The sequence below is a fragment of the Mus caroli genome, chromosome 6 (assembly GCF_900094665.2).
Source record: "Mus caroli chromosome 6, CAROLI_EIJ_v1.1, whole genome shotgun sequence".
Taxonomy (NCBI): Eukaryota; Metazoa; Chordata; class Mammalia; order Rodentia; family Muridae; genus Mus; species Mus caroli.
In genome coordinates, this window is record NC_034575.1 from 83058019 (window position 1) to 83068681 (window position 10663).

The 10663-nt window shown below is 43.6% G+C and overlaps 1 protein-coding gene across 2 annotated transcripts in view; it reads left to right on the forward strand.

The window, feature by feature from the left end:
* Positions 1–10663, forward strand: part of Aak1 (AP2 associated kinase 1) — a 142752-nt gene that overhangs the window by 115050 nt on the left and 17039 nt on the right. Inside the window, exons 13-16 of one of the 2 annotated variants that reach the window (XM_021165060.1) lie at positions 780–1012; positions 2233–2390; positions 4183–4287; positions 7869–7964. In XM_021165060.1, coding sequence (XP_021020719.1) covers positions 780–1012; positions 2233–2390; positions 4183–4287; positions 7869–7964 — 592 coding nt within the window. The remainder of the gene's footprint in view (positions 1–779; positions 1013–2232; positions 2391–4182; positions 4288–7868; positions 7965–10663) is intronic. The other variant, XM_029478858.1, reaches the window with a different exon arrangement.

Genomic DNA, 10663 nt, shown 5'->3' on the forward strand with positions numbered 1-10663 from the left:
GGACCACTTCTCAAGGATCCTTCAGTTAACTCAGTCATCATTAAGGTTTTTTTTTCTGTCTCCCGGGATTTTCTGCTGATCTTCAGTACCATTTTCTTAATGAAGATTGGAGCAAGCAAATCCCACTAAATTATGCTGCACTTTTGCCATGGGGTTGAAACAAAATAGTTTGTTGTGGATCTATCCCACCAGTGAAGTGAAGACCTTTAACAACATCAAAAAAAAAAAAAAAAAAAAAAAAGAGCTTCCATGTTTTACTCTGAGATTGTCTGACTCACTCTACTCAGTATAGGAGGGAACCCAGACTCTCAGCAGAAACGACTATGCTCCAAAGCATCTTGGCTGGAGTGTGTCTTGTCTTCTAGCTGCAATAGAAGGCAGAGGCTATTGCCTGTCCTGTGTAAGCATCCTTGGTGAGGGACTGTTTGTTCTCATCAGTTCTTTAAGTTGCCTTCCGGGTCTTTAGGACTGAGAATAGCTTCTGTGGTCTTGGGCTGGTAGGTGTATTACATCCGGTTGATGTGTCTATTGAAGCTAAGGGAGACTGAGTCTGTGTAAGAGCCAGGCAAGGCCTTGGCGGTGTCAGTCTCTGTTGCAGCTCAGGTGGCTGTTGCCGTGGTTTTCTTTCTGGCTTTGGTAGCCTTAGCCATTCAAGTGTTATATGAGCAAATGGAGTGTTACTATACCTGGGCGTTGATTTGCTTTTCTTTCCCATTTCTTTCTCCTCTTTTTTTTTTTTTTTTTTTCCATAATGAAGCTCTGCATTTTTCTCTCCCTAGCAGATTCAAGCCCCAGCGAGACAACAACCAAAAGTTCAGACCACTCCACCTCCAACCATCCAGGGACAGAAAGTTGGATCTCTCACTCCTCCATCATCGCCCAAAACCCAACGTGCTGGGCACAGACGGATTCTCAGTGATGTAACCCACAGTGCAGTCTTTGGGGTTCCTGCCAGCAAATCAACCCAGCTGCTCCAGGCAGCTGCAGCTGAGGCCAGTCTCAATAAATCTAAGTATGTTTGTTCTTATCATGTGGACAAGGTCTGCTCTGGGTTGCTACCATATGATTCTTTGCATAAGCTTGTGGCGGTGTGACAGTAAGCACATGCCAGTGGATATCTGTATTAGTAAGAGATCATGAGCTTGTCCCCAGTGTGTGCACTCTACAGACCATAAGACTCAGTTTCCATTCCCCCATCTGCTCTATGCTCTGTCTTAACTCTCCCTGTACTGACGATTACACTTTGGACGCCCAGCACTTTGAAGGTGNGGTCTCAGCAAGCATTGTCTGCACAGGTGACTTGGCTCTTTGTGACCTTTGGAGCTGCTGCTTCTCCTCTCCCAGAGGGAACATGCTTTGTTTGTTTTTGTTTTTTGTTTGTTTTTTCAAGGCAGGGTTTCTCTGTATAGTCCTGGCTGTCCACTTTGTAGACCAGGCTGGCCTCGAACTCAGAAATCTGCCTGCCTCTGCCTCCCAAGTGCTGGGATTAAAGGCGTGCGCCACCACGCCCGGCTGGGAATATGCTTTGACTCCTTAGGTTTGTGTGAGGTGCTGTTCTTTCCTCTCCTACAGTACTTTGTCTAGGATCTTTTCTTCTTAAAAGCATAAATCACACTGTTTGATCATGAATTTTGTGTATTTGGCCAACCTTCATGAACCTGATAGGTTGCTGGTTCTCTGCTTCAGGTATAGTCAGTCTTATTGACCATTGTGAAATCAGTGTAATTTTAGACCCATAGCTTTCTTGAAACCATGCTATCTACGATTAATCATATTTAAATCAAGAAAGACTGAAAGAAAAGTAGGTCATCTAAACATATAAAGTAGTGGCATGTCTTTGTTTAGTGATAGAATGCTTCTGCCATTAAACAATGTTCTGAACATGGGATGATAGCTTAAGTTCTGCCTGGATCCTGAAAGTTCAGAGGCAGCCAAGAAAGGGGATTTGTTATGCTTGACACACAGGCCTCAGCATAGGTTGCTGTAGACCCTAACCTCAAGGGTCTTGCAAANGACAGACACGCTGCAAGATTTCCTGAGAGCTGAAGTGAAGGAGACAGCATTTGTAAAGACTAAACTTTCCAGTTTCTGTGGGAAGTCCTTTAGGAAAACACTGGGAAATTGTGGTTTAACTGAGAAAAGAACTGATACCATAATGAAAGAAAATCATTTGGGTCCTTCTGCTTTGTTTAACTTTCTTTCCCTTCACCCTTGGGGTGCCAACCTTCCCAGGTCTGCAACCACCACTCCCTCAGGCTCTCCACGGACTTCGCAGCAGAATGTCTCTAATGCTTCAGAAGGCTCCACATGGAATCCTTTTGATGATGACAACTTCTCCAAACTCACAGCTGAAGAGCTGCTAAACAAGGACTTCGCCAAGCTTGGGGAAGGTGAGCAGCTGAGGCTTTTCTGTGCTTCTTGGCTGCAAGTCAGCTGAGGATAAACTTGAATGTGTCTGTGTCTTAGCTGTAGAGGGATATGCTTGGGAAAGGTCAGCTCGGACCATCTTGAAGAGGACTGGGTTGGGGGTCTGCAGACTGATCTTCATTTTTGCTGGAGCACTGATTTTTATTTTTTTCTTAAACGCTGACCAACTGTGAGCGACAGCAGGGAGTGTGCAATCATAGAAGGAGAAACTTTGGAAAGATGTAGTAGCATAACCTGGGATAATTGTGGTAAACTGAGTAGTGGATTGCTAGGAGAATGGTGACTGTCGCCCTCATCCTCAGGGGCTTGCTCTAGAGATAGTGGTTGAGGTGTGCCTCACAGGATGCGAGTCCTGATCACAAGTCCATGTTGTTGTTGACTCATCATAGAAAGGACATTCTTTCAATTAAAAAAAAAAATGAGGTTCTATCCAAAATAGCCATAGCCTAATTTGGAAGGCAAGATATACAGACATCCACACAGACATCGGCAGATATACACATACCACACAGGCACCTGGGAATTCTCTCCACTGTTCATGATCCTTCATGCACTNAAAGCACAGAGCAAAAGAGTGACCAGACCAGTGAATATAGGAACTGCTTTACCTGACTAACCACAGCACTTCTCAGTCCTCTGGTGGTCAAACAACCCTTCCACAGAAATCGCATATCAGATGCTTACACTATGAGTTATAAGAGTATAAAAATTGCCCAGCAGTGGTGGCTCACGCCTTTAATTCCAGCACTTGGGAGGCAGAGGCAGATGGATTTTTAGGTTCAAGGCCAGCCTGGTCTACAAAGTGAGTTCCAGGACAGCCAGAGCTCTACAGAGAAACCCTGTCTCGAAGAAAAAAAAATGTATAAAAATTGCAGTCATGATGTATCGACAAAAATAATTTTATGATTGGGGTCACCACCACAACATGCGGAACTGTATTATAGGGTTGCAGCATTAGGAATGTTGAGAACCACTGCATTTCAGTGGTGTTTTAAATACATAATTTCCTACCATTTAATTTTATTTCATTTTGAGACAGAATCTCACTGTACAGCCCTGGCTGCTCTAGAAAGTGTGTGTAGACCAGGTTGGCCTTAAATGCACAGAGATCCACTTGCCTCTCTGCCTTCCAAATGTTGGGATTAAAGTTGTAGACCAGGCCAGGCTGGTTCAACCTTTTAAATAGAACACGGCACAGGATTTGATTTTCTTTGANAAGTCATTTTCATTGTTATCTCTGACGCTTCTTATCCTGTTATGTAAACAGAAGTTTCTTCCTGCATTATTGAAAATTAGTATGTTTGTGTCTAATTAATGAGGCCTTGGGGTTTTTACTTTTAAACTATGTGTATGTGNATGTCCATATGTGGCTTATGTGCACATGAGTTGCAGGCCTGTGGGAGCCAGATGTGTCAGATGCCCTGGAGCTTGAGTTACACGAAGCTGTGAGCTGCCTGATACAGGTGCTGGGAATTGAACTTCTGGAAGCACAATAGGATGAACCGTCTCATCTCTTCCTGCCCAGGGACTTGTTAATAAACCTTTGTGTCTATTTGTGATTTCCAGTCTGTATCACTCACTGTTGTTCCGCCGTCAGTGGAACAATACCTCACACTTCCCTCTCTGCCAGTCCACCTCAGTTCTCAAGCTGCTTGGCACACAAGGACTTTTTAGTGGTAAAAATGTTGCCATAAATGTGGTAAGTGCACCTGAGGATTCTGCAAAAATGAGCAAAGTGGTGTTTTGTCCCTCTAGGAAAGCTGCCTGAGAAGCTTGGTGGCTCTGCAGAGAGTTTGATCCCAGGCTTCCAGCCAACACAAGGGGATGCCTTCACCACTCCTTCTTTTTCTGCTGGAACTGGTGAGTGTGACACATGTCTGAGACACGAGGCTTGCTGTTGTTACCTTCAGGTTTCCACTTCATGGGTAGCTCTAGCATACAAAGAACCTGGTTTCTGGTAGTAAATCATTTTCTGTTCATTCATTCAGTAGTTGTTCAATGAGAAAATACTTAAGGACCNTCTAAAATCACTTTGACCTCAAGTGGTAGAGTGGTGTGGTGAATACACATGAGTACTTCTCCCTAGTGCAGAGTGGGTCTTACACAGGGAATTTAAGGATTAGTGCTCTGGCAAGTGTTGTCATTGCTCTTCGGGCCTCTGGGATGACTTGAAGGATTCTAAGAATTAGATCCTATCTTATACTTGATAGTCTACTAATATGTACATGGGCATTTTAAAAATCAAGGCAATAGCCGGGTGTGGTGGCGCACGCCTTTAATCCCATCACTCAGGAGGCAGAGGCAGGTGGATTTCTGAGTTCCAGGACAGTCAGGGCTACACAGAGAAAACCCCTTTCTAAAAAAAAAAAAAAAAAAAAAAAAAAACAAAAAAAAAAAAAAAAAAAAAAAACAAACCAAAACAAAAAAAAACCAAAGCAATAAGAGACTTGTTTCCCCCGTTATTGATAAAAATTACCTGTATTTACTATATAAAAGTTACATAGATCTGTGTAGTCCAGATTGCCCATGCTCTCATCACGTAGACATAGCAGAGTGCCATCATCTTGATGTCTGTCTTAGTCACTGCTCTGTTGCTATGAAGAGACAACTCTTAGAAAAAAAGACATTTAATTGGAGGCTTGCTGACAGTTTTAGAGGGTTGGTCCAAGGTCATCATGGCAGGAGGCAGACAGGCATGGTGCTGTAGCAGTAGCTGAGAGCTTTATGTCCTGATCTGCAGGCAGCAGGCAACGAGAGAGAGACCCTGGGCCTGACACAGGCTTTGGAAACTTCTAAGTTCTCCGCTGGCTGATGACATACCTCTCCAAAGAGGCCAGCCACACTTCTTAATTCTTCCCAAACAGTTCTACCAACTGGGGACCAAACATTCATATATATTAACCTTTGGGGGCCATAATGTGCAATCTGCATTTAACATTTTTAGGGTCACAGCTATCTTTGTGAACCTAATGAAATTTATAGCTCTTCCTCACCAAAATACATGTGACCATAATTTTCTACAATGTTAGGTTTNGATTTAAGATTTCGATGTCTATCTTTTTATTTTAAAACCTGTTGTTGTTGAATGTTGTTGTTGTTTCCACCTGATAAATCTGGCATGGGCGAGTGCTATGGCCCAGTAGATTAAGTCACTTAACATCAAGCGTTGCCATCTGAGTTTGCGTCCCAGAACCCACATGGTGGTAGGTGCCTCCCAAGTTCCTGTACCCTCACTACACTTTCCTGTGCTGGGCTACCTGAGTGAGTTTACCATTGCAGCTCCCTGTACTCTCTGTCACTTCAGGGCCTTCCTACCCCAGACTTTGTCTGTTACCGCATCTTCCTACAGATCCTTTACCTGGATGGGGCCCTGCTAGCCCGAGGAAAGGCCAAATATGCCCTGTTCACACACCAGGGCTTAGAATCTGGATTCCTTCATTTTGATGGTCTCTGCAGTAGATGTAGGCACCAGCTGTTCTCAAAACCACAGTGTGAGTAATGCTGCCAGGTCCAGGAAACAGGGGTTTGCTAGTTCATCAATGATTTGCCATCATTGTCTTTCACGTTATTGTATGTCACAGACTGTACCTTGCTGCCCTTGAGAAGCTGGCATTGGGTAGGACATAGGTGTGGCTATTATGACAGTAATGGAATCTGTCACAGGAGCATGGGATTCTGGAAAATGAGGAGAGGGCAAGAAGCAGGGGGACCAAGCTCTCAGAGAGAAGGAAGCTGGGAAAGAAGAGCCAAGTCAAGTCAACTGCTGTCAAAAGAGACAAGATTCAGGGTGGACAGAGTAAGCCCAAAAAGTATATCCTGGGGGCTGGAAAGATAACTCAGCACACATGGGTGCTTGCCACGTAAGCCTGGAAAACTGAGTTCCATCCCTAGAACCTCAAGATGAAAGGAGAGGACCCCACACATACTCTGTACATGCATGCCTGCACACACATCTCTCTTTCACACACTGTATACCCATATGTGTGCGCGCACAGACATACATACACACTGTACGCACATGTCTGCAAAGACGTATCTCACACACACACATGCTGTACATAAATCATGCACATATATCATGCACATACATCATGCACATACACTGTACATGCATGCCTACACAGACATATCTCACATACATATACACTGTACACACTTGTCTACATAGACACATCTCACACACACTACCCCCTTCACTGTACACACATCATAATAAATAAAAGAAAAATCTGTATGGGGGTGGGTATGGCAAGATGGCTCAGTAAGGGTGCTTGCTACCAAATGTGATACCTGAATTTGATCTCTAGAACCCACCTGATGGAAGCAGAGAGCCATCTCCTGCAGGTGTCCTGACCTCCACGGCCCATATGCATGTACATATACACAAAATAAATCAAAGTAAAAAAAAATGTTTAAGAAGCAGTACAGCTACTTCACAGTTGCCACAGCATCTACAGGGATGCCGGTGTGCAGCACAGTCTCTTGTCATTCCGTCCAGGGCTAGGCCAATGGTGCTACCATATTCAAGGTGGGTCGTCTCATCCTGGTGATACAATCAAGACATTCTTTCTTAGACATTGACAGTTAACTGCATATCCCAAATCCAAACTTTCGCAGGGTACAAGGGAAAACTAACTAGTTCAAGTTACCATTATATAGTGTGGGTAGTGCTGTGCTGCTCTTATAGAAAGTGTGGTTTGGAAGCTGGGTGCAGGGCCCATACTGCCTGCAGCAACTCCTGTGAGTCTGTACACTATTCTGTTTTCTTTGGTTTGGTTTGGTTGGTTTGATTTTGTGTTGTGTTTGAGATCAAGTCTCGCTATGGACATAGACCAGGCTGGCCTTAAACTCCTGATATACCTGCTTTAGTTTCTAGAGTGCTAGCAGTTTAATGTATATCACCATACCTGACTTTCAAAAAAAAATCAAATAGAAATCAAAATGAAATTTTAATTAAAAACCAAACCGAGTACTAAAATGAAAAGAATGTTGAAGTAGAAACCAAGAGTCCCAGATTCTGATGCTTGTTTGAAAGCAGAGCACTGGCTAGTCTCTTGGTCTGGGTCTTTAGGGTGGGGGGTTGCTGAAAAAAAATAAAAAAATAGTAGTAGAAATTTCCAGGGCTCTCAAGGTTCAGCTAAAGGTAGAACCTGAAAGGGATCCTAGGTCTTCTAGTCATATAAGAAACTTAGGTTTCTGGACCTCTGAAGTTTGCCAAGTAGAGCATGGAGAGCAATAGTATCAGGTAAGACTGGAGGCTGGGACCTATCTATCGCATACCACTGCCCAGCACTCTGTTAGACACCACAGTGGTTCAGTAAGACTCAGCGCCTTCAAGACATGCAGGTGTTGAGGTACACAAGAAAATTCAACAATATTTACTTGATATTTTCTGCTTTTCTCATTTTCTCTCCTGATCTTTCCTCTCCAACTAACTCCAGCTGAAAAAAGGAAGGGGGGGCAGGCTGTGGACTCTGGCATCCCACTTCTAAGTGTGTCTGATCCCTTCATTCCTCTTCAAGTACCTGATGCTCCAGGTAGGTACATAGGACTCAATTTAGGGTTAGCAGTATGATTCCTGTATCCCAGGGCTTCTAGGGCCTCTGGAGAGCTCTGCTTTTAAGTTTTTGATAACAAGGATCTGAATTCCAATTCCTGGTAATTGGATGCTGTTGGATATTTTAAGTTTTTTTATAAAACAGACAGACATATCTTTTTTTTTTTAACTTATTTATTTATTATATGTAAGTACACTGTAGCTGTCTTCAGACGCCCCAGAAGAGGGCGTCTGATTTAATTACAGATGGTTGTGAGCCACCATGTGGTTGTGGGATTTGAACTCAGGACCTCTAGAAGAGCAGTCAGAGCTCTTAACTAACCACTGAGCCATCTCTCCAGCCCCCGAGACATATCTTTAAAAAGAGAATAAAATCACTTCAGTTTGTACCACATATGCTCTAAATCTTGCTTAGTAAAATTATTGTTAGTACACTGGGATGGGGGGAAATTTTCATTGAGACCAAGTTGGCCTCTATCTTGCGGTGCAGCCAAGGATAACCTTTAACTATTGATCTTCCTGCCTTTACCTCCCGTGTACCCAAATTACAGGAATATACCACCACATCTTCTTTGTTTTTCATTCTTCATTATGTTTATGACAAATTGAAGAGGCCTCTGTCTTGGAAAGAACATTAGTCCAATATGATTGTATTGTGATAATAGAAGCCATAAGCATATGATAGAAAGAGTAGGTGTACATAGTGGCCTAGTGTGGTAACAGAGCTGTGGGTGACCCATCTGGTACCTATTTGCTGTAGGTACTTCATTACTTTATAATATAATAATACATAATGAGAGTTGATAGGGAATATGAGTCAGGAGACCTAGGGTCCCTTCCAGGTTCTGCCTCTAGCTGAACCCTTTGGGCCAGACTCAGTGAAGGATGTCACTGCTGGAGCTCTGAATTTTTGGTTTATGCTCTGCTACTGATTCTTAGGAAGTAGCTAGAAAGTAAAGCTGGGTAGGTCTCAGTGGGATGGCTTTTGGAATGATTAGGGGATGCACTCATACTGGTGAATGCTAAAGGCTACTTCCTGTTCCCTTCCCCATATCTTTTTGGGGGGCAGGGTTGTGGGTAATGTGAAGTCTCCTTTTGAGGAATTAAATCCCACTCCTTAGAAGTATCTGGCAGTTATTTCTCTTCATCTCCCCCCCAGTTCTTAATGCTTTCCAGGTCTAGACCTTGACAAGTTGACAGAATCAGCTTAGTTTTTCTTTCCTTCGAGCAGTCAAAGGTCTTTGATTGGCTGCTTCAAGATTGGGAGGGAAGGGCTGGCATTGTGGAATGGAAGAGATGGCATTGTGGCTAAGTGTACATGCTACTCTTCCAGGGGACCCCAGCACCTCTGTCTAGCAGTGTACCACTGCCTGTGAATTCAGCTCCAGGCATCCACCACCATCTTCTGATCTCCATGGGCACTCACACATGTGGCATGTATGCTCCCAGACATAGATTCTGCATACACCCGAGTACAAATAATAACTAGGATTGGAAACATTGGCTAACCTCCACAGCTTCCACAGGAGCCCTTTAGATTAGGATTGCAGAGCCAGGAACACACGTGGTAGTGTGGGAAATTCCTGAAGGTTTTCAAGATGCCTCTTTCCTCATTCTTCCTACTGCTTTTCAGTCTAGAATCCCGGAAGAGTTTAGTGCTATATACTCTCATACCAAGTCTCTTAGGGGTTTTGTTGCTGTGAAGAGATGTCATGACCACTGTTATAAAGAAAACATTTAATTGGGACTGGCTTACAGTTCAGAGGTTTATTCTATCATCATCATCATAGCAGGAAGCATAGCCACACACAGGCAGACATACATAGTACTGGGGACATAATGAGAGTTCTATAGCCATATCAGCAGGCAGCAAGAAGAGAGAGCTACACTTGTCCTGGCTTGCNCTTCTGAAACCTCAAAGTCCATCCCTAGTGACACACTTCCTCTAAAAAGTCCACNCCTACTCCAACAAGGAGTAACATTCCTAATAGTGNCACGTCTATGGACCTATGGGGGCCATTTTCATTCAAGTAAGCCACACCAAGTAGGTGGTGATCTCTCTTGGGTTTTAATGGATAATTTATTTGTATGAGACATTTTAATAGAGAGTTTCAGGGATTTTTTTTTTTGATCTGTTTACAACATCATCTGCTAAAAATGTAAAATAAATTTCTGTGTCACCAAGATCAAGGCCCTAACTGACATGGCCTTGAACTTCCCCACTAGCAGCACTAGCAGCACTCTCCCTTTATGTGTGGTCTTTCTTTGCACAGATCAAACTTCTTCCACCTTGGACCTTAGCACCTGCCAGGATTCTGTTAACACCTGAATAGCTTCTCCTGTGTCTAAGCTTGTGTACTGTCTTGTCATAGAAGCCCACCATGGTCTCAAAGGCACTCTCAATTGTACCTCATGGCTTTTATCTTCATGACACTTGTTAGAATGTCTGGTTTCCTTTGCCCATGGTCTGTTGGCTTCAGCATTTCATTGTCGGTGGCAGGGTCACTGTCTTTTATAGTGACACCCTCAACATTTGGCAGATCAGATGGATGGATGAAAGAAACCTGAGGCTGTTAGCCTCCACTCCTGTTCTCACCATCTAGACACTAGACTGGTGTTCTCAGCCTGCCCTGCCCTGCCCTGCCCTGTTCCTGGAATAATGCAAACCTGACCATCCAC